The sequence below is a fragment of the Pogona vitticeps genome, chromosome 2, assembly GCF_051106095.1.
Source record: "Pogona vitticeps strain Pit_001003342236 chromosome 2, PviZW2.1, whole genome shotgun sequence".
NCBI classification, from domain to species: domain Eukaryota; kingdom Metazoa; phylum Chordata; class Lepidosauria; order Squamata; family Agamidae; genus Pogona; species Pogona vitticeps.
The window spans coordinates 246019623-246044419 of NC_135784.1; the positions used below are offsets into that span (position 1 = coordinate 246019623).

The 24797-nt window shown below is 39.9% G+C and overlaps 1 protein-coding gene across 5 annotated transcripts in view; it reads left to right on the forward strand.

Moving 5' to 3' along the window:
• The window catches only part of SECISBP2 (SECIS binding protein 2), a 43991-nt gene that overhangs the window by 16376 nt on the left and 2818 nt on the right, over positions 1-24797 (forward strand). For all 5 annotated transcript variants that reach the window (XM_072992375.2, XM_072992373.2, XM_072992374.2 and 2 more), the window contains 10 exons: positions 2972-3115; positions 5642-5746; positions 6354-6488; positions 7062-7194; positions 9112-9281; positions 10062-10197; positions 11576-11735; positions 17685-17905; positions 18121-18275; positions 20759-20960. In XM_072992375.2, coding sequence (XP_072848476.2) covers positions 2972-3115; positions 5642-5746; positions 6354-6488; positions 7062-7194; positions 9112-9281; positions 10062-10197; positions 11576-11735; positions 17685-17905; positions 18121-18275; positions 20759-20960 — 1561 coding nt within the window. The remainder of the gene's footprint in view (positions 1-2971; positions 3116-5641; positions 5747-6353; positions 6489-7061; positions 7195-9111; positions 9282-10061; positions 10198-11575; positions 11736-17684; positions 17906-18120; positions 18276-20758; positions 20961-24797) is intronic.

Genomic DNA, 24797 nt, shown 5'->3' on the forward strand with positions numbered 1-24797 from the left:
TCAGCCCACCTTAAGCAACGTGCATGGTGTATCATCATCTCTGCCATGACCATGTTGGGACTTTCATTCATAATTTTTCTACTCTACACCAGAGGAAAAGAATTTTATTCATGAAAGCTTATGTTTACAGTTTTATTTTTAGTGGTCCAAAGAAAGGTACTGTATCACCTCTTCTAATTTTGGATTGCATAAACATTTGGCATTTCCAGCTACAAAGTATTTTTTCTCCTGCTAAAACACTGCTTGTTTCTGTCTTCTGTCTTGATGGTTGGAATTAACATCTTTCTAGCTTCCTTGCTTCTCTCTCATTATTATTATTACTGCTGCCTATTTCAGTATTTTGTTTTAGCTCTGGTAGTATTTCACCTGTTTTATTTTTTCCATTAGTTCCAATTTCCTTTCCAGATTAAGATACTGCTTTTGTCAGGGTCTACTGATAGAAGAAACTAAGTCAGCAGATCCAGGGATATGCATCCTCTCTCCGCCCATGTCCACAATAGCAGTCCCACTGCTCTGGGTAGCCCTTTGTGTTAATCAGTCATTCCGCTCTGGAGACTTTTCAAGCCCACTGAGTAGATACTGAGCGTCTGGAAGCTGTGTGCAGAGGAGAAGGACATCCTTCTGGATCCATTAGCAGATGCACTCAGTTGGATTTTGGCTTTCTTTTTGTTGAAATCTTTTTGTTCTTTGGCTGCCCCCTACACTAGTGGTTCTTAAACTTTTCTTTACCATGGGTCTCTTTTAATATATTTTGTTACTGTGGACCACCAAAACTTAACTCAAGATTTAAAACCCTAAAGTTCATCAAATATTTATTTAAAGTTCTCATGAAGGGTCTCAATTAACAGATATTCCTTGTGATAACGGCAATACTTTTTTAAGATAACTGGAAGAAGCTTCATTCTGCTTTGAAAAGAATGCACCCTCATCAACAGCATAAGTTCTTTTATGTTTAAAATTCAGCCAGTGATCCTCTCTGAGGCTCAGCCAAAATGTATAACATTACAAAATTCACTGCAATAATATCAAAAAGTCACTTTACCCAACAATAACCAATTGGTTTTATTAGTACAAATCAAAGAAGAAATACAAAGTCGTTCAAACCCTCACTCACACTGATACTTAGACTCTGACTCTCTCTTCCCGCCCTGGGACTGTCTGCGCAGTAGCAAGAAATGTCATATCCTGTCTCTCAGCCACTCGGCATCAGTCACTTGCATATTCTCACCATGTGCAGAACTATCAAACAGTTATTTTGTAACGGATTTTTTACTTTTGTTTTTAATAGAGGCAGTAGTTTAGAAAAGCCAAGTTTTAGACAAACAAGCAAGGGAAATTAAGATTTTGTCCTATGGTTCCTTTTATTTCTTGCTTTTTTAATTCATTAATTATTTTTATTTTAACTGCAAAAAAATCATAACATTTCTTCAAACCTTCATGGACTCCCTGTGAGGACATCGACGGACCACGAGTTAAGAATCTATGCCCTACACTCCCTTCTGTCCATTGTCTTATTGTCTCTGAAGATACTTTTTCACTCTCCTGACTGGTTTTTTCTCTCATCTTTTTTCTTTCACTGCTCATTTTCTTGGCACACCCATGCCTGCTTTCAGTCTTGCAAGAATTCATTTAAACAGTATTTGAAACTGTTCTATCAAGACTTGGACTCTGATGTCTGTCTGTGCCCTTCTTTTTGTGTCTCTTTCTTTTCCCTTTTTTGTCTGTCTTAACTAGCAAGCCTGCAGACAAGGATTTAAGTAACTGTTTAAAAACTGCTTCCGTTTGTGTTGTTGTAATTATTAAGTAATGCCATTATATGACTATTAAATTATTAGGTGAGCATTAATTAACTCTTTTGAACATTGTTCATTTCATATTTTAATATGATGAATTCTATTTTATTTTGTTTGACTTCAAAATAAGAAAGATCATGCTGTCCCCAGTTTTGTGTGGTGTTGGTTATGTCAGTCATTCTGTTAGCCAGGTTGCCTGCTCTGAAATATATTGTCATTCATTCATTCATTCATTCATTCATTCATTCATTCATTCATTCATTCATTCATTCAGAATATTTTTACCCCACATTTCTCCTTGAAAAGGACCCAAGGTGGCTTACAGTAATGAAAGACAATAAAGTTGAAAACAATGAGTATAGAATGGTGGTTAGCATCATTAAAAGACTATATTTAAAACTACAAACAATAAGGAGGCATCTTGCAACATTATCAGGCAATATAAAGGCAAAGATGAATAAGTATACAAAAAAATAACTGAGAAATGGAAAACACAAAAATGGAAAATACAGGTACTAAAAATCCAGTCGAAGCAAGCATGCATACAGTCTATCTAAAACACACACACACACACCTGGTTTACTGAGGGAAGTCTTGCCTGAAGAGAAAGGTCTTTGCCTGCTTGCAAAAGGACAGCAAAGACTGGTTTGGCTTTCTGTGGGAGGGAGTTCCAAAGTCTATGTATAACAATAGAGAAGGCTGTCTTCTGTGTCACCGTCAAATGCACCTGTGAAAGTGGTGGGACATACTGTCAGAGTATTTATTTTCCGAACTACTGTAATTAAGTGCTTAGGCTGGCTTGTGCCTTTCTTTTTTTTTTACTCTGATGTTTACATTTTCTAACATTTAGGAAGTTTAAAGTGGAATTATATATCCAGTGTCAGCATATGAGTAGTGTTGGGTATATTGATTAGTTCATTTGATATCAGGCCCTCTGTGGCATTGTAGAATATTATACTTTGACGCACTGGTACTATATTGCGAATCAATGATGGAATTTGTATTAAATTTTCAGCCGTTGGGAGCCATTTTGCCATATAATTCCAGAGCAGAATCATTAAAAGAAGAAAGTCACCTCATATTCTGTTTGCAGGATTATCACTGTAGTTTTAATGTGACTACTTTGCTATGAAAACTTGAGTTGACTGTATTAAAAAGTTCTACTGTTTTCACAATAGTCAGAAACAAAAGAGAATGCTAGTGACAATGAATTTGAAGAGACAGCAGACAAAAAGAAGAAAAAGAAGAGAAAGAAGAAGAAAGCCAAATCAAACAGTGAGATGGGGGAACCAAACGTATTTCAAGAACCTCCAAGAATTGAGGTACAGAAATTGATAAATTTGTGTGTGTACTGTTCTGAGAATTACAGGCCAACTTGGATTTGTACAAATTTTGGAGTCACTGGTGGTGCATGAGAGGAGACAATCATTTTTTCATGTATGGACTGACACTACGTAATTATGCTTGCAAAAAGCTGATAATGTCATCAGGAGGGGGCCAGTTTTCCATAATTAGAAAGTTCTTACTTCTCTTCTGTGGCTTTCCTGAATCTGTGTAGTCCCATTTTGTAGAAGCCAGGGGAGCCATGGGACAAGAGGAGGAAGTACTTAATTATCAGAAATTGCTGTCACTGAATGACATTACCAGTAGGGGGAGTTTGGTAATCAAAGACTTCATCTTACTGTTCTGTGGCTCCGACGGCTTCCATATGATGAACTGATGACACAGGAGTCAGAAAAGCCATGAGACAGAAATAAGAGGTTTTCATTACTTAAAATCACCCCCTGCTGCTGATGTTATCATCCTTCCACAAGTATTAATTATGCAACAGGATTAATTTGATATTGGAGAATCAGATTTCAGATAAACAAATATCTCCACCAACATAAAGAATTCTTTTTTCAGACTGAGTATATGAATTCAGATTATATAGTGACTCCAGCTCTAGCCACCATATAGTAATGTTTTGTGACTGATTTCCGTGGTATATTTCCCAAAGAAACAAATCATGGACACTGCTCCTCCTGCTCCCAATTTGTTCTGACTACCATTCACTGATGCTGTATTTCTACCTCTTGCTCCTTAAATCTTCTGAAAGCTTGAGTCTCTACTTGTGCTCTTTGCTTAAGTAGAAAATATACAATGCCAATACATAGTAAAAATGGTGCCCTCCCTCCAAAGGACTAGTTTTTGGTGGAACGCATCTAATTTTGGAATGTGTTTTCTAGGTAAACAATCTATAGTAGTGCTATTTTGGATTTGTCTCTTTTAAAATACAGACTTAAATATCAGCTGCCTCCCTTTTTTGAGTAGATATGACATATTTAGGGTAAAACAAATTGGTCTAAGAAATTGAGCTGCTTGTACAATGAGTCTGAAGTCTAATGTTTTGTTGATTGCTTGCTTTGTTACATAGTGTTTTTTAAAAGTCTGACATAAAGACAGGCTTCCTTTTCACAACACTGATATTTGTGTGTCCAAACCTGTGTTCATTTCATCTCTTCCACACTACTGATGCATTGTGAAGAAAGAGATGTTGGTAGTGTAGTAATTCTTGGGTTGGCTACCAAAAAGTTGCATTGCTGCCTGTATTTTGGGTCAGATGTTGATCTCTGGCCTGAATTTTTTTTGTTTTGGGGCATGTCGCTTCAGCCATAACTTCTTGCTTCAAACATTTTTTCCACATTGAATGTTAACATATATTGTTAAAAAAATCATATTTCAGTAATTGAGACTTGGTTGCGTTATTAGCTTTGCCAAACTTCTGGAACATTTTAACTATTTAATAATCACTTTTTCAATTCCATTTATTTCAAAGGGGAGATAACACAGTTTTTAAGGTTTTCCTTTGAAATATGGGGTATAAAAGTGGTTAACTAGTGGGATCATGCCCTTTCTTCACTAAATTAAAATGAATAGCTTAATTAAAGCTACTTAGTATTTACATTCTGGATTATAGTCTGCAAATCAGTTCACATATATACACAATACATTGTTTGCAACAATCATATAATGTAGGCTATTATTGGCCTCATCTTGCAGATGGGGTACATGGGAGAGAGGAATTTTGAATGTTAAAATTGCATTTCTTAGAGCTTAGAATCTTTCCTAGTACAGTGGTGCCTCGCTTAACGAGCGCACCGTTTAACGAAGAATCCGTATAGCGATCCCTTTTTGGGGATCGCTATACGGATCTGCCCCAATCGCCGCACTCGCTTTGCGACGATTGGGGCGTCCGGCGGCCATTTTGGAGCCGCCGAACAGCTGATCGGCGGCTCCAAAATGGCCACGGATGGCCTGAAATGCCCCCCCGCAGCGTTTTCGCGACCTCTGTAAGCAAGGGGAGGGCGCGAAAACACTGATAGGGGCCATTTCGGGTCATCCGGCGGCCATTTTGGAGCTGCTGATCGGTGGCTCCAAAATGGCCGCCGGACGCGAAAACATCGCTGGAGGGGTAAGTTTGGACGCTTATTGGAACGCATTAAACTAAGTTTAATGCGTTCCAATAGGCTTTCCTTACCCGCACAGCGATGTTTTCGTATAGCGAAGGTTAATCCGGAACGGATTAACCTCGCTATACGGGGCACCACTGTATGCTGTGTCAGTGGCAAATCAAACAGAATTTTTTTCTGCACATATCACAAGTAATTCAGAAGTGTGTTTGTTTTCACAGCTTTTTTGTTGTTCAAAGTGGAGAAATGTGTACAGTTTTAGAACTGATAAGATGCAGAGAAATCACAAACTCCAGTAATATACTGTTGATGGAGAAGGGAGTCAGACCAGTAAGATGTATATATGTGCCATATTGAGTAAAGTGGCCTAAGCTGATCCTGCTTTCATTTACATAGGATGACGAAGAATTTCCAGAATTAGCAGCTGCTGTTGATAAAAAGTACAAGCCAGGGACTCCAAAACCCTGTTGGACCTCACCAGTTCCTAGGGATCAAGCTGAAGTAAGAAATTTTTCCCCTCTTTGGTTTTCCACTTTAAAATGACCCCTCAATTTCTTTCATTTCTATTATTTTGTTGTCAATTCTTGTTTTTCCAGTCATGTCCCATTTTCTTCTGCAGTTTCCCAAATCTTAATAAAGATGTGGCAGGTCTATATCTGTACCTGTACTTGTATAAGAAATAACAAATTTCAAAAATTAGATTAAAAGACAACTCATATTTGAGTTTTGCATTGCTTTTAAAATTTTGTGTGTGGTGCTGCAGTTACATTGCAGTATAATAGTCCTAGGATTTTGAAGTCCTTATTCCTACAGAAATTGACTACTCTTATACCCTCAAGAAGGCCACTTAGTGGAAAGCAGGGAATCCAGAAAACTCTGTTCATGCTTGTATGGAACATTGAATTAATTTCCTCAAATTCCTATCATCAGTTTACAATGTGACTTTCACTAGTGTATATGGATGTAGAATTAGTTGTTCAGTATCAGGATGTGAAAACAGATAGGCAGATCTTAAAAATAATCTCCATAGAATGCTTATAGGAGAAAAGCTCACAATTATAAGTTTGTTTCTTATGAGCTGTTTCATGACATTTCCCTTATTTCAAAGGTGGTAATAACAAAGGAGTCTGTCGCTGAGCTTCATGATGTTCATTTTCAGCATGAATTGTCAACTCCCAAGGCATCAGGAATAAAAGTAGACAAACAAACTACACCAGCTTCAGTAGAAAAAAGGAAAACACAGGTAAAACAACTTCTGTTTTATTGGTTTGCTTTGGCGCAAAATACAGTGGTGCCTCGCATTACGATGTTAATTTGTTCCAGCGAAGTTGCTGTAGAACGAAAACATTGTAAAGCGATTTTAAAAAGCCCATAGAAACACATTAAAACCCGATTAATGCATTACTATGGGTTGGAAACTCACCATCCAGCGAAGATCCTCCATAGCGCGGCCATTTTTGCTGCCCATGCAGCGAGGAATCCGTCCCAGAAAACACCAGGTGGCCATTTTTTTGCCCGGTGGCCATTTTGAAACCGCCGATCAGCTGTTCTAAAATCATCGTTTTGCAATAATCGGTTAGCGAAGCAGTGAACCAATCATCGCAAAGCGAAAAAACCCCATAGAAAACATCGTTTTGCAATCGCTTTTGCGATCGCAAAAACTTTGTCATGCGATTTCATCGTAAAACGAAGTGCTCATCTTGCGAGGCACCACTGTAAATTATTCTGAATTAATATGTTCACAGACATTAGAGTTGTTAGATGGGTATGAGATTTGCACAGAACAAGTAATTTCTGTGTCTTTCTCCTCTTGCAGGAACCATCCAAGAGCAGTGGCAAGAAAAGTCAGATTCCTGTGCAGTTGGATTTGGGGGGTATGCTGGCTGTTTTGGAAGAAAAACAACATGCAGAAAAAGCTAAGCAGTCACCCAAACCTGTGGTGCTTTCAGGTAAATGTTCCAATAATGTTTTTCTTCTTGGTTTATTTCAAATATGTTGTTGTTACTGTTGTTATGTGCTGTCAAGTTGGAACAGACTTATAGTGACTCTAACAGAGCTTTCGAGGTCAGATGTTTAAAGAGTGGTTTTATCAGTTCCACTCCCCCAATGAGTTTCCATGGCTGAGTGGGAATTCAGACTCTGTTCTCCAGAGTCCTAGTCTGTCACTCTGTCCAGTACACCACACTGGGTATCCATATAATCATGTGCTGTCAAGTCAATTCCTACTTATGATCACCCTTCTTCAGAGTTTTCCAGGCAAAGAATATTCAGAAGTGGTTTACTGTTTCCTTCTTCTGGGGGTGCGCTGAGACTGTGCAGCTTGCCCAAGCCTTCACAGGCAATAGGACAGGTCTTGAAATATTAGGCTTGTGGGATCTCAATACTGTGTACCAACTGATAGCATATCTGCCATATATTGCACCAGCTTAAGATTCCAGACCCTCTTCAGGGGTGCCCCCTCATAGAGTACATGGCAATAGTCAAGGTGCAATGTAACTAAGGCAGAGCTGACTTGTACTGAGTCAGATCAACTGAGGAAAGGCCATAGGTAGCACATGAGGTACACAAAGATGCTCATTCATCATAACTGCTGTCACCCAGGAATCCAGTGCAGTATCAAGGAATAATCCAGGCTGTGGACCTGTCGAGCTCCGTTCCTTCTAGAACACATTGAGTCCCAGTGCTGAAGCCTGACTGCCATTTGTACTCCTGAAAGAATCTAAAAGTATCTAAAGTCATAATAATGGGACTTTTTACTGTTACTTACTTGTAGTAGTTGGGGAATATGATGTAGAGCATTGTGGATTTTTCAGTGTTGCAAAGTCTAAGATTGTTGTTTTAATCTCAACATTCAAATTTTGAAATAGATCTATATGGTGGGTACAGTTCTTAAATCACAAAAGAGCTTGTGGAATCGCTTTTTATATATCATGCAAGTTGTCTCCAATAAGTTATGTAAGGTTCTGCTCATAGATTAGGAAGATAAATTGAGAAATCATGTCTTTGTGACAAATCTGCACTGATGAAAAATGAGAAAGTGAAATGAGTGTTAAATGTTTCCAAATTAAAATGCTAAAAATCTGCTTTATTTATTTACTGTAGTTGCAATAAGGCTGAGAATAAGCACCTTCTGAAACAGCAGTACAGGATCTGCATGGAGTGCAGAAATTTTAAAGAAAACATACTTGTTGTGTCTGAGATTTTAACCCAGATGTATTTAATACAATGGCTAAAATTATGTTGCTTAGCGTTATAAATCACAGTAGAGTAAGCCAGTGAATTGGGAGCAGGGGCGGGGGAGGTAGTGATGAGCTCCTCTGTAAATTCCATTGAATTAAATCAGCCTACTCCAACTGTAATTTACTATGCTAAAGTAGGCCCATTTGAATCAATGGAACCTACAAAGGAATTGACTCACCAAATCCCCATTGATTCAATGGGCCTAAATGAAATATAATTTACTATACTAAGCAACAGGATTTTGGCTAATTTGCATTTTTAACTAGTTCCATTTACTACATTCCTAAGTCAAAACAATTAGTTCCAATGTAATTGACTTAGGAATGTAGTAAATGGAACAGGAGTATTGTATATGTTTGAGGTTTATTGCAAAAATTGGTGTATTCACAATATAAATTGGTGAAAACAAAGCTCCAGTGAATAAACTAGGGAAGCCATTCATGCTTTGTATCAGGAAAAGAACACTTTCCTTCCCATGTGTTTATGACTTGAGCCTTGTATTTAGTATGAGAATACTCCAATCTTAAATATATTTGTCAGAAGTAAGTGCAGCAAATATTAAGAGGTTTTTCTTCCAGGTGAAAATAGATTTCAAACTTCTTACAACGGATTTGTGTTTGTTTTAGTTGGTGGTGCAGTAACATTGCCTTCAAAAGAATCAATGACAATGACAAAAAGTCCACAGTTAAACCAAGGAAAGACTCCCCATAACCCTTTAGATTCCAGTTCACCATTGGTCAAGAAGGGAAAGCAGAGAGAAGTTCCCAAGGTGAAGAAGCCAACATCACTCAAAAAGGTAACCCACCTGGAACTGATTATCAAAACTTGAGGAGGTAAATTTTGATAAACAGCAGCATGGATTTTTGTCTTGCCAATACTTTAGGTCTCATCTGTCATTCAGCCAAATAAGCGTCTAATGGTTATTTAATACTGTCATTCTTGAGTGAAGCCATTCCTGCTTGCAGTTCTGTATTTGTATGTGATATTCTGTATTTATGTGTGAAGTTCTTCAAATTGTTGTTGTCTTACAAATTAATTAGTCTACTATGTGTAACAAATCCTGAGAGGGTAGAGGCAGATCTAATTTGGATTTAATCTGTTGCTAAATTAGAATTTCCCAAAAGAGATTGGAGAAGCCCCAGTGATTATCATATTGTTGTAATCTCATCATGAATGATCATCATGAATGATCGTATGAATGTTGTGTCTATCTCAAAATAGTATCAGCAATGGCTTGTGAGCAGCCCTTTAGTTTTCAATTACAAGTGTTTTCCTATCAAGAGAATCCCATCAATATAATTTGTTTAAGAGGTATCTCTCTTAAATAGGTTTAGAGAGAGATATAATTAGGCACTGGCCTCCTTATCAGAAATGTGTAGCAGGTACTCCTAGTTAAGCTGATTCATAATTCTGCATTTTTAAATGTCAGCCAATTATTCTGTAATATTGCATGGAAATGCAGAGATTAAGGAAGATAAATCAATTAAATTTGAGCCCAGAACCTTTAATGGATGAAGGCGACTTTGTTTGGGAAACTGCATTGTATTAAAGTTATATTCTCTCCCCCCCCCCAAAGATTATTTTGAAAGAGCGAGAACAGCGGAAACAGCAACACCTTTTAGAACAGATAGCAATACCAAAGGATGATGATGCTGGTCAGCAGAGTGCAGAATCTGCTGCTGAGAATCTGACACATGAAGAGACCAGAGCAGGTACAGTCTGAATGAGAATGCTGTTTGTTTTCCCTCCCTTTGAACAAGGAAAAGTGCTACTAAAGATGTTTCCCAAGTTATAGTTGCCATATTATTTAAGCCAAAATAAAATAATGCCTTCATTTAAAATTTGCACAAGGAATTTTTTTGTCTTCCAGTGTGGCTCTCTTTTCAAATAATTTCCACTTGTGACCTTTTTGTAATATTTGCCAGGAATCAGAGGCAGATAGAAATAGCTATGTTTTCCCTTACTTGAAAGGTGTCTACTTGTTATTTTCCCGTTCCCATTCCCTTAGTACCCAGAACTGTTTGCACTTGTAAGTTTCCTTTGTGCAAGGGCACTCACTGGTCAGTACAGTTACAGAGTATAGCAAAAAAGCGACAACTACCCCCCCCCCAAAAAAAAACCACTGACCCTCTTGGGCAAGTTTTTGAAGGCTGCAAGGGGGGGGGAAGCACTTCAGTTTCTCTTCTAACAGGAATCTTAAAGATCTTGGAATTCATTTGGAATATGCTTTTCTGTCTTACATCTTTCCTGCCTTTAGATGTCAGGATTGTAGGGTTGAAAAGTATCTGTGATTATTTTGTGCTAAGGTTTTGCTTTCATGGCCTTTAAGATGAACCAGGTATTCTCTTGACCTTATAATTCAACTCTTGGTTGAACAAGTATGGTTCTAGAAAAAAATAAAACATTGAAATGGAAAAAGCTGTCAAGTTACATGACAAGTAATGCTGTCCTTTCCATCATTTGCCTGGTCTATTTAATTGTTGCAGGCTGTTGTAGGAGTTTTTTGCCCCACATGAATACATTTTATTCCTTTGTTTCTGGATCGATCCTTATGGTATAATGATTGGCTATATGTTCTGAACTTCACATTGTTCAGCCCCGTGGTTTAATGCTGCATGTGCTGCTCACGGAACCGGTTTCCAGGAGTTTCCATATGTCTCATAATCATTATTTATGTTGACTGTTAGAACTGAAATTCTCACATAGTAAAGTTTTACTGCATGCTTGCTGAGCATTTCTTTAAAAGGAAAAAATAGTTATTTTTCTCTAAGTTAGAGCCTGTATCAATTATAAGTAACTGCACAGGTGTGAAAAAGATAATATCATGGCCTGAAGATTTATACCTTTTTCACAGTGTCCTCCATATGTGTTAAGAATTAGATATGCCTCTGAAATGGATTGTCAGAGAAGTGCGGCAAAGATTTAATGTTCACTTTAAAATTGTCAAGTGGCATATTGATTTTCACTTTCATTTTTTCTCTCACTGGACTCAGACCTTCAGTTATTCTGAACTCAAAAATAAGTTTAAGAAGTATATTACAGATTTTATATTCTGGTCAATTTAAAATAATCTTTTCCTTTGACATCTAGAGTGTGCTGAAGACACACCTGTGGAGCCTCCCATTCTGAATTCAGATAAATCAGAAGTAGACTTGAAATCTGCAGACTCCAGTGGCTCCCCAGGAGACTCCCTTGTCCCAACACAGCTAAGATCCAATCTTCCCAAAATCCACAGCCGAAGATTTCGAGAGTAAGTATGTTTATGTTGGACATATGAGGCAAATGCGTTGGTCCAGTTGTTGTTGACTCAGAGGCTTTGTGAAATAGAATGCCTCATAAGATGCATTGGAACAGGTTGGACAGATCTGCTGCTGCTTCCTCACATTAAATGAAAAATAAGACATAAGACATAAGAAATTTATTTGTCATTGCGCTCACAAGTGGGTGCAACGAAATGAGGTGCTCTTCCCCAAGGTAAAACTGGACAACACTACAAAAAAAGTTAAAATATACACAACTTTCACCATCCAAATATAGATACCCCGTTTTCTCTCAGCAATTAAAATTCCACCAAAAACCTATGGCCCCGCATTTGAACTCAATACTGCATTTGGGTAAAAACTGTTCTAGAATGTGCTTGTCCTTGCTTTCAATACCCTGAATCTCCTTCCTGATGGTAATAGTTTAAAGAGCTGATATCCCGGATGAGAGGAGTCTTTCAGTATGTTAGATATCTTCCTCTTACATCTGTTCTTATACAATTCTTCCAAAGAGAGGAGTGAACAGCCAATGATGTTTTGGGCCGTCTTAATCACCCTTTGAATTGCCTTTTTCTCTGCCACTGTGCAGCTCGTGAACCATACACAGAGACAGTAGGATAATATGCTCTCAATCGAACTCCGATAGAAGGTGATTAACAAACTCTCAGTCAATTGTTGCTTTCTAAGAATCCTTAGAAAATACAACCGTTGTTGTGCCTTCCTGATTAACGCAGCGGTGTTTGCACTCCAAGTCAGGTCATTTGTTATGATAGTCCCAAGAAACTTACATTCAACCACCTGTTCCATCTATATACAGTGGCTGAATGTCTGCTCTTTTTTTCCTATAGTCCACTATGAATTCCTTGGTTTTTTGGATGTTAAATAAAAGATTGGTTTTTTTGCACCAGCGGGATAGCTGTAATACCTCGTCCCGATACGCAGACTCATCATCCCCAGAGATAAGTCCTACTAGTGTAGTATCGTCTGCAAATTTGATAATCCTGTTACTGGGATGGTTATTGGTGCAATCCGATGAATAAATGGAGAACAGTAGTGGACTAAGGACACAGCCTTGTGGAGTGCCAGTGCTGAGTATCTTGTCAGTAGAGATGTAGTCATTCAGTTTAACCCTTTGTGGACGATTTGTTAAAAAATCCAAAATCCACAGACAGATAGCATCTGGAAAATCAAGATCTTTAAGTTTGTCTGTTAATCTGTGGGGTATAATGGTGTTAAAAGCAGAGCTAAAGTCCGCGAACAGCATTCTTACATAATTCCCTTGTGTTTCCAAGTGGGATAAAGCCATATAAAGCACAGTATTGATCGCATCCTCGGTTGATCTATTTTCTTTATAAGCAAACTGAAGCCCATCAAAGGGATCAGGAAGGCAGGAGATAATATATTTCCGAACTAACTTCTCAAAGCACTTCATTAAGATCTGGGGTGATGTACCTTATTGAGACACAATGAGCACTTCAGGATGAAGTGGTGGGTTTTCTTGAAGGTGCAGATTGAAGGTAGCCACTAGGGAAGGAAGATTAGGGGGAAAGTAGAAGGACAGGACACAGTTTTCTCACTGTAGCCTCATATACTCCAAAAATATGTTCCAGAGAGCCACGAAAAACCCTCTTGGGCCAGTTTTTGAAGGCTGCAAGGGAAAAAGAACTGTAGTTCTGTTGTGCTGGCACTGCAGTGACACTACGATGTTAAATTTGGGCCAAGATTTTCAGGCTTTTAATTAATATAACCCCTGTACATACAATTCAGTTCAGTAGTTCTTTAAAGTAACAGTAGGTAAAGCTTCCAGTAAAATCCATTTATTACAGTGAGGTTTTGAATTTTCTGCAAACTGATGCTATGGAGAAATACACTTAACATTTATCTATGTTGATGAAAGTGTCAACCCAGTGTGTGGCGGCAGTGAAGAAGGACAATTCCATGCTAGGTATCATTAAAAAGGGGATTGAAAATAAAACAGCCAACATTATCATGCCATTGTAGAAAATGCTGGTAAGGCCACAACTGGAGTATTGCATACGGTACTGGTCGCCTCACCTCAAAAAAGACATCATGGAACTGAAAAAGGTGCAAAAGAGAGTGACTAAAATGATGACTGGGCAGGGGCGCCTCCCGCTACAGTGTTTGGGGCTCTTTAGTCTAGAGAAAAGGTGCCTAAGGGGGAACATGATTGAGACGTATAAAATAATGCAGGGGATGGATAAAATGGATAGAGGGAAGCTCTTTTCTCTCTCAGGCAATACGAGAACCACGGGACATCCACTCGAAGTGAGTGTTGGGAGATTGAGAACAGATAAAAGAAAATATTTCTTTAACCAGAGTGTTGTTAGTCTGTGGAACTCCTTGCCACAGGATGTGGTGATGGCATCTGGCTTAGATGCCTTGAAAAGGGGATTGGACAGATTCCTGGAGGAAAAGTCCATCTCAGGTTATAAGCCATGATGGGATGTATAATCTCCAGGCTTAAAAGGAAAGTACCTCCAAATGCCTGATGCAGGGGAGGGGTATCAGGAGACAGGTATCTAGTTGTCTCATGTGCTCCCAGAGGCATCTGGTGGGGTCACTGTGAGACACAGGAAGCTGGACTAGATGGGCCCTTGGCCTGATCCAGCAGGGCTCTTCTTATGTTCTTATTTACAGAGTTGTAGTCCTTAATACAGTTTGTAAGATTGAGTATTGTTATTACCAGCATTGTTGTTCCCATGTTAAAGATGGGGGTTGAAGTTGAGGTGGAGTGGTGTGTGTTAGGTCAGCTCAAGATAGAGACAATGCATAAGCTACTAGTTCAGTGTTCTAACCCACTGCCTTGCCTTAGTTTTATATTGCTGATTTATTTATGTCAGTGGAAAACCAGTTTGTGAGTTCTGGAAATAAGACTAGTGAAAGGAAAGTAGAGTACAGATCTTAGGAAATCCAATCTTTTCAAGCATAGGTCCAAAGAAGTTCTAAGAGGGAGTAGATTACCACTTTCACTTGTTACTTGGGAGATGTAGAGTGATTATCTTGTGAGATGTACGTCCATCTATGAGGAGTAAAAGCAGGAATAAGCTGCTCCGGTTTCCTTTCCTGCCTCACATAGCAGTGGGTCTCTGCTGGAGTTGAGAGGAAGGCAGGTTCCATCCACCCACCTTTTCTTACATACAGGCAAGTTTCAGTGTGACTATCTTCATTACTTAAGCAGAGCCCAGCTGGATCTGCTGAAAGGCTTGTATAGGTTAGCATTCTGTTGACACGCCTATGGGAAATCTGCAGACAAGCTGTAGCCTGTGGAAAAGCCACAAGCAGAGCGTGAGTGCAACGTCCTTCTTTGTATTACTTCGGTTTGCAGAGGTTGAACATGGGACAGCTGACCAATGTAGGAATTATTCATATGTAATATTGTTAGTTCCCTTTTGCACAGCCACTCCAAATTTAATAACTAGTGTTAATTTGCAGTGTGTTCTCTTACACATTAAAACTATTAAGAGAGAAACAAAATTCTGTTATAAAATAGGGAGTAGCTCCACCTTTCCATAAACCCCTCATACCTTCCATGATCTCAAATGTAAAAACTGCTTGTTAGTGCACACTATTTTAAGTAAGAGAAGTACCACATTTTTCCTGTTGATAAGTTGCTACTTTTTTCTAAAATCATTACACTAAAAATTGAGGAGCGTCTTATACACAGAAGTAAGGCAAGGAGAGAACAAAATGGCCCTTACCTTGCCTCTGTGAATAGGCTTCCTTCAATCACAAGGCTTAGCTTCCTACAGCCAGGAGACTTAGCTTCCTCCAATCATGAGCATTATGGAACTGACGTTAGCTGATTCTGAACAAACCAGTTGGAACACATCTTATTGGAGGTGGTGCTTGTAGACTCGGATGCAACAGGGACGTGTAATGTCCGAGCATTCTGAGCCTAGCAGCTGAATACTCAAAGCTAAGTTTTCTTAATTTTTGAGTTAGAAAAGTGGGAGGGTGGGATTTCTTATAAACAGGGGTGTCTTATAAATGGGAAAATATGGTATTCCATAATTATCCAGCTGCTCATGGAATAGTATCTCATTACAAATATCATATTCATCTGGGAATGCAAAATTTTAACTTTTACCTTGCCTGAGAATATTTGCAGTCCAAAAATGGCACCCCAAGAGAGGAAACTGGGAGGATCCCTACTGGCACATATTCTGCCATCCTAAATTGGCACGCTAAAATATTGTTGTTGTTTACTTGTGTCCGACTCTTCATGACCCCATGGACCAGAGCACGCCAGGCCCTCCTGTCTTCCACTGCCTCACGGAGTTGGGTCAAAGTCATGTTGGTAGCTTCGATGACACTGTCCAGCCATCTCATCCTCTGTTGTCCCCTTCTCTTCCTGCCTTCACATTTTCCTAACATCAGCATCTTTTCCAGGAAGTCTTCTCTTCTCATGACATGGCCAAAGTATTGGAGCCCCAGCTTCAGGATCTGTACTTCCAGTGAGCACTCAGGGTTGATTTCCTTTAGAATGGATAGGTTTGTTCTCCTTGCAGTCCAGGGGACTCTCAAGAGCCTCCTCCAGCACCATAATTCAAAAGCATCAGTTCTTCGGCGGTCAGCGTTCTTTGTGGTGCAGCACTCACTTCCATACATTACTACAGGAAAAAACATAGCTTTGGCTATTTGGACTTTTGTTGGCAAGGTGATGTCTCTGCTTTTTAAGATGCTATCGAGGTTTGTCATCGCTTTCCTCCCAAGAAGCAGGCGTCTTTTAATTTTGTGGCTGCTGTCACCATCTGCAGTGATCATGGAGCATAAGAAAGTAAAATCTGTCACTGCCTCCATATCTTCCCCTTCTATTTGCCAGGAGGTGATGGGACCAGTAGCCATGATCTTAGTTTTTTTGAGTTTAGCTTCAGACCGTTTTTGCACTCTCCTCTTTCACCCTCATTACGAGGTTCCTTAATTCCTCCTCACTTTCTGCCATCAGAGTGGTATCATCTGCATATCAGAGGTTGTTGATATTTCTTCCAGCAGTCTTAATTCCGGCTTGGGATTTCTCCAGTCCTGCCTTTCGCATGATGTATTCTGCATATAAGTTAAATAAACAGGGGGACAATATACAGCCTTGTCATACTCCTTTCCCAATTTTGAACCAATCATGTTTCCATATCCAATGCTAAAATATAGTACTAGACTATTTACTCAACATCTTTTTTGAATATTTCCCATCTCTTGTCTTACCAGATGGAATTTTGCTGTGAATGTAAGCTGCAAGCCCAAAGATCCTAGATTGTGTTTATACACTGTGTAAAAGTTCTTGTTTTCTGCAAACCAGTATATGCTGCACTAATCAAGTAATAGTCATGCTTCACCATAAAACTTGGATTTCAAAAAGGATATGTAATTATCGAAATTGGTGTTTTTCACCCACCAGTAACTCAGAAACATGGTAGTTCTCTGATTTTAGGCACACAGATAACTGCATATTGAGAAGGATAGGGATGCAGTTTGCTATTCTTCATTTCATCTTAGTAGAGGCAATTTATTGTGACGTGGGTTGTCTTTGGCAGAAGTGTATGTTTCCTGCTTGAGGCCTGTTTCATGTCTTTAGTGCCACTGCTTCAGATATTGCTGTTTTGAGGAGCAAGTGAGTTCATGTAAATAAAAGAGGCAATTTCAATGTTTGGTCTATATTTTTCCCTGGCTTCATCTGCAAGTAAATGAAATTCTTCTGAATCATTTAAATCTTCAGTTTGAAAACACATTTGAAGAGCATTTTGTTCCCGTTTTGACTAGCAAGTAAGTGGTGTATTTTTAAAACTAGAAACACTAAACATTTTGATTTGTTCTAGACATGGTTTGTCAGTTTTGCTTGTATCATTGAATAAGTGGGTGTAAATAAAAAGGAAAGGAAAATCGGGCATTCACCATAATACTGAAATGGTTGGTTCTTTCTTTAGTTACTGTACCCAAGTACTCAGTAAAGAAGTTGACAGCTGCGTAACAGATCTCTTGAAAGAGCTGGTTCGCTTCCAAGACCGCCTGTATCAGAAAGACCCTGTGAAGGCCAAGATGAAACGCAGGCTTGTTATGGGACTCAGAGAGGTGTTGAAACACTTGAAACTGAAAAAGTTGAAATGTGTCATCATTTCCCCAAACTGTGAAAAAATTCAGTCAAAAGGTGAGTCTTTATATTGAAAAGGTATTTAGCTAAAACAAACAAAGATCAAAATTATGACGGTGAAGTATAGAGAGGGAAAAAGAAGTTAAGTGCCTTACGGATGCCTTATTGTTGGCATATGTGCAAAGTGCAGTGAGCTACTTTTGTCAACAGAAGCCATTGACAGGGTCAGTCTTATGGACTCATTCTCCCCCCCCCGTCTTGTTTTACTCCAGGTGGATTGGACGAGACTCTGCATCTCATCATTGACTATGCTTGTGAACAGAATATCCCCTTTGTTTTTGCTCTCAATCGCAAAGCTTTGGGACGGTGTTTGAACAAAGCAGTGCCTGTTAGCGTGGTGGGAATTTTCAGCTATGATGGTGCACAAGTAAGTTTTACTAAAATTGCCATTTTACCCTCTCCACTAAAGATGTATTTGGATTTAAATGTTTTAAAAGCATTAATTGATGGTGGAATTTTTTCATGCGTCGATAAAAGTTCGATGTTCGTAAACCCTACATTTCTGAACAGATGATTTTTGGAAAGGGGTGAGGATGATTAATTGCCACCTCCCTAGTTCTCTCACATCCACGTGCTCACTCACTTCTGCACCTAGACCCTTAAGTCCAAAATTCTGTCCCAGTGTAGGAATCCTGACATACCTGCCCACTGTATGACATAGATATTGACAGTTAGAAGTCAGTTTGATCAGGTCCAAAATCTGCAGGACAAAGTAAAGGACCCAAGTTAAATTTTTTAAAACTTGATTTTAATTTTTAAGTTGATTTTTATGTAATTTTGGTCCCGTAGTACAGAGGTCCCCAACCCCCAGTCTGTGACCCGGCAGCAGTTTGCGGCCTATCCAGGACCGGGCTGCAGACACAGCTCTCCTACCCCCGCTGCGAGCATCATCACACGCATGTGCACAAGCACGTCCCACCCCCTGCGAGCGCTCATATGCACATGCATGTGAGTGCATTCCACCACTGTGAGCGTGCTGTGTGCATGTGCGTGAGTGCCCCCCACGAGTGCAATGTGTGCAAGCAAGCTCCACCCCCCTGCGGGTGCACCACACACACCCTGGTCCGCGGTTGGGAAAAGGTTGGGGACCACTGCTGTAGTATTGGTCATGTTGTTCCATAGGACTACAATAATCAGACAGGCAGCTAAGTGGGAAATTGAGATCAGCTGTTTATGTAATAAATTTGCATTTCCCCCTTGTAACAGTGTCAACAAACCAAGGGAGGGGTCTAATTGTGAACGTTTTTGCAAAGTCTCTATCTAAAAAATAATTAGCTCAAAAACTTTTGAGCCCTGGGACACAACCACCACATGTTGTGGTTGTGTCCCAGACAGCCTCTCCAGTATTTAGGACTAATTGTGGATTACAACTCCTGCAATCTCTAGCTGCTGATTATGTTGTCTGAGGTCTGTGACAGCTGGAACCAGAGCTTGGAAATAACATGTTAAAATTAACAAATTAAAGCTAAATTCGTCATGTATTTGGACTCCTACCAGGAAAACTTGCTCAAGCCTAATACTTAAAAATAATATTTTAAAAAAGCGACTTTAATGTGAGTTTTATTTATGAAAAGCATTAGTTGCCTGCCGTTCTGTAAAGGGGATTCTGATGGTCCACATTGTAGCTGTTAAAGGGAAAAATCCTTTAAAAACTAGCTTTATACTAGGCAGCCCGAGCTTTCGGCCCTCTTGTAGTACTTGGGTAACACTGCAAATAAATGTTAAGGTAGCAGAGCCACAAGTGTATGGCATTTCTCTGGATTTCTGGAAGTTATTGTGTAAGACCACTAGGAATCTCAAGGTTGAGAACCATTGGTCAGGTTTGCATAACTTGCTGCGGCTAATAGACAAACTACTGGGGCATGTCTAAGTCACCCTCCTTCAATAGGTCTCCTGTTGTGCAATTGAGATGCACCCTGGCAGTTTTTCAGTTAACAATTAACTATGGCAAGTCATGTAAAACTTTGCAAACATTGTCCCTTGCCCTGTAAAGAGCCAGTCGGCAATTCCCAGAACAGTTCTTTAACAGAACACTATAATAAATGTTTTTGAATATAGGTATCCTTGGAGAGCTGCTAGTGATTCTAACTAATTGCTTCTTAATAAAGCAGTGATTCCCAACATTAGGGCTCTTGATAATCTTAGACTACAACTTCCAGAAGCCCAGAGAAACTATATTGTTTTAACCGTTTTAACCAAGATTTCCTGATGTTAATTCCATTTCTACTCTCAAGGTTACAGTAAAAAACTACTTTCCAGTATAAAACTACTTTCTAAAGGGACATAGAGGTATTGTCCTTCTTTGGGAAGAGGGATGTGTGTGACATGTACTCAGTACAAAGAAACTAGCTACCGAATTAAGGCTTCAGTAATGCTAAATTTTTATATTTTTAGTTGTTAACATCAACACCAATGAGTTAGTTTCTTAATTTTGAATGCCTGATTTTAATGAATTAATGCTAAAACCGAACATCCAAGTTTTGGTTGGAATCTAACCTCTGGAGGGCCACAGGATCCCACCATTAACCTGCAGCAATCCCATAATCAAGGATTAGTGATGTAAGGCCAAAAAGTGATTGTTCAGTTTATGCTGCTGGGCTGAAAAACCACAAGGAGCCATTATTCTTTGCAACCAAGAAGCAAGAGTGCCACGCAGCCCACCATGTACACTCTACCCAGGTGTTGCAACACTTAAATGTCTCTTTGGCTAATTACCAGTCATAATATATGAAGTGTTTGGGACTGACAGATGATCTCAGCATTCAGTTGGTGGATTCATCTAATATCAAGTTTGGAGACCTGTGTTGAACATCAGTCTAAAAACACTGTCTTTTAATTGTCATGCCTTAGGACTATTTTCACAAAATGGTGGAATTAACAATGGAAGCAAGACTGGCCTATAAGGAAATGATTGCAGCTTTAGAGAGAGATTCAGCTGAAGAAAAAAATGAAAGTGCCTGTCCAGACTTGACAACCAATCCCGGAGAGAGCAGTCAGCGAGATACAAGAGAAGTGCACCTTCCAGAGTCTGATGAGGATCTCCCAGATTACAGTGAGTTTGCAGGATTGAAAAGCCTGATTTTTCTGGGCTTCAGAGATCTATTGCGTGAAGTGCTGGCCTCTTGAGTAGATGCCAGTTTGTGGAGGCATACGAGGGGGTGCTGATAAATACTGAGCCTTTCCCAGAAAAAAATTGAGCTAGGAAGCTATAAATTTCAGGGTGTATTGGCCAATTTGTCTGTATTCAATGGTGCAAAAATCAACTACGTATGATTTTAACTTATCTTTCATGTTCAGGTCCAAAGTGAACATGGCAGCACCTCCAGAAAAGTTCATTGTGGAAGAGCATAGGACCATAAGCAAGTTCCTGTTTCTCCAAGGGAAAGGGGCAAAGCAAATCCATGATGAAATGTCACAAACTATGGGTGACAGTGGCCTTTCATATACAACAGTTAAACGTTGGGTTGTCAATTTTAAAACTGACCATTTCGGTCTGGAAAGTGAGAAACCCAGTGGAAGGCCTGTTTTTGTCTCTGTGAATAGAATAAAACTTTATTATGGTCTAAGACCAGCCACAAATAAAACATCAAAATGTATAAATATACAGGGATTTACAAAAATATTGGGATAAAATGCAAATACTTGGTTCTGAGAACAACAGCAGCATCAAAACATCTCCCCTAAAGCAATTCCAGAATTTCTGGCAAACCGTGTTCTAACTACAGAGGCTCATCTACTTTTAGGGTCCTTTTTCTAATGCCCATTGCAGCAGTGAAAAATTTGGCAACCCTATGTGTAAGAATGGGATTGGAGTCAGACAGCAGCATGTGCATACATTGTTGCTCTGTTCAACCGGGAAATCAGCCAATCAGAGAGGAGACGAGTTCTTCACATACATCTTTGTAAAATGTGCACTGCAACAGGACATGTTCAGTTGTTCCTATCTGCTCCATTCCACATGGGCAAAGGCGCTCTGCCCAGGGAATCTTCTTATACCGTCCTTCCTGCACTGCTGAAGGTAATGCATTAAGCCGGGCCAGGGTAAACACCCTTCTATGCCTGAGCTGCTCCAACTGGGCAAAATAAGGTGCTGCTGTGACCTTATATAGATTATCCTCCCTAAGGTAGAATTCTGGGGCACTGCTTAAATCATTTTGTCTCTCAATATCCTCAATACGCTGCTTAATTATTTTCTTTGCCTGTTCCATTCCCATGGTTAACAGATTCAACCTAGAGAGACCAAAAGGGGATATTTTTTATTCAATTAACAACCCATTTTGACTTTAAGGTGTCTTGCAGGATCAATGGTGCAAGACCAATAGGGAGATAATACCGTCTGAGCCAGTACATGAGGATTGCAATCCATATCCTGGCTTCGATTTTAATTTGACTAGTTTCCAATCTTAGTTTTACCTTGGCGACATCTCTGGGGACTCATAACATTGCCCTCAGGAATTTTGATTGCACACATTCTAAGGTTGCAATATTTGAGAAGGAGCCCAATTGGGAGCCATACAGTAGTTGGAGTTACTGCTTTTGCGTGGAACAATTTAATGGCATTTTGTCTCTGTGCCTGCAAATGTGAAAGCCACCCATGACATGATCATGGAGGACCGCCGAATATCAGCCAAAAGTATTGCTATATATCTGAGAATATCATGTGAGAGAGTTGATGCCGTTATCCACAACAACTTGGAAATGAGAAAGCTGGCAGCAAAGTGGATCCCCAAACTTTTGACAACCGAACAAAAGAGGAAACATGTGGAGTCATCGGTGGCTGTTTTGGAACATTTTGCAAGAAACGAGTCAGATTTCCTGGGCAAACTGGTGGTGATGAGACATGGATCTACTGTTATGATCCTGAGACAAAGGAACAGTCTAAGGAATGGAGGCACAGTGGTTTCCCCAGGCCAAAGAAGTTCCGAGTGCAAAGGTCGGTGCAGAAGCAAATGGCAACAGTTTTTTGGGATAAGAAGGGAGTTCTGCTGGTAGACTACCTCCAACAGGGTTCAACCATCAATGCAAAATATTACTGTGCTATATTGATAAAGTTGAGGCAAAACATCAAGGAAAAACATTGAGGAAAGCTCTACAAAAGTGTCATCCTGTTACATGACAACGCTTTGTCACACACCGCAGGTGAAACTATGGCAAGACTGACGTCCTTAGGCTTTCAAGTGATGCCCCATCCACCCTATTCTGGAGTGTTCTGGAGGCAACTAATGTTGCAAATGAGTGGTTACACCAGCAGTTGGAAGAATTTTATTTACAGGGACTTAAGAAGCTGCAGCAAGGCCAGTGGAGGTGATGGCATTCCAGTTGAACTATTTAAAATCTTAAAAGATGACGCTATTAAGGTGCTACATTCAATATGCAAGCAAGTTTGGAAAACTCAACAGTGGCCAGAAGACTGGAAAAGATCAATCTACATCCCAATCCCAAAGAAGGGCAGTGCCAAAGAATGCTTCAACTACTGTACAATTGCACTCATTTCACACGCTAGCAAGGTTATGCTCAAAATCCTACAAGGTAGGCTTCAACAGTATGTGGACTGAGAACTCCCAGAGGTACAAGCTGGATTCCGAAGGGGCAGAGGAACTAGAGACCAAATTGCTAACATGCACTGGATTATAGAAAAAGCCAGAGAGTTCCAAAAAAAATCTACTTCTGCTTCATTGACTATGCAAAAGCCTTTGACTGTGTGGACCACAACAAACTATGGCAAGTCCTTAAAGAAATGGGAGTGCCTCACCACCTTATCTATCTCCTGAGAAACCTATATGTGGGACAGGAAGCAACAGTTAGAACTGGATATGGAACAACTGATTGGTTCAAAATTGGGAAAGGAGTACGACAAGGCTGTATATTGTCCCCCTGCTTATTCAACTTATATGCAGAATATATCATGCGAAAGGCTGGACTGGAGGAATCCCAAGCCAGAATCAAGATTGCTGGAAGAAATACCAACAACCTCCGATATGCAGATGATACCACTCTGATGGCAGAAAATGAGGAGGAATTAAGGAACCTTGTAATGAGGATGAAAGAGGAGAGTGCAAAAAACGGTCTGAAGCTCAACATCAAAGAAACTAAGATCATGGCCACTGGTCCCATCACCTCCTGGGAAATAGAAGGGGAAGATATGGAGGCAGTGACAGATTTTACTTTCTTGGGCTCCATGATCACTGCAGATGATGACAGCAGCCATGAAATTAAAAGATGCTTGCTTCTTGGGAGGAAATTGATGACAAACCTTGACAGCATCCTAAAAAGCAGAGACATCACCTTGCCAACGAAGGTCCGCATAGTCAAAGCTATGGTTTTTCCTGTAGTGATGTATGGAAGTGAGAGCTGGACCATAAAGAAAGCTGACCGCCGAAGAATTGATGCTTTTGAATTGTGGTGTTTGAGGAGGCTCTTGAGAAGTCCCCTGGACTGCAAGGAGAACTAACGTATCCATTCTAAAGGAAATCAACCCTGAGTGCTCACTGGAAGGACAGATCCTGAAGCTGGGGCTCCAATACTTTGGCCATGTCATGAGAAGAGAAGACTCGTTGGAAAAGACCTTGATGTTAGGAAAGTATGAAGGCAAGAGGAGAAGGGGACGACCGAGGATGAGATGGTTGGACAATATCATAGAACCTACCAGAATGAATTTGACCCAACTCCGGGAGGCAGTGGAAGACAGGAGGGCCTGGCGTGCTCTGATCCATGGGGTCACGAAGAGTCGGACATGACTAAATGATGACGAAGAAGGTGCAGGACAGATGTCGCAAGTGCATTGACTTCCTCTGGGGATATGTAGAATAGTGTGGCAGCTACAGCTTCCTGGCTCAATTTTTTCTGGGAAAGGCTAAATACTTATCAGCAGCCCCTCGTACTAGTTTTG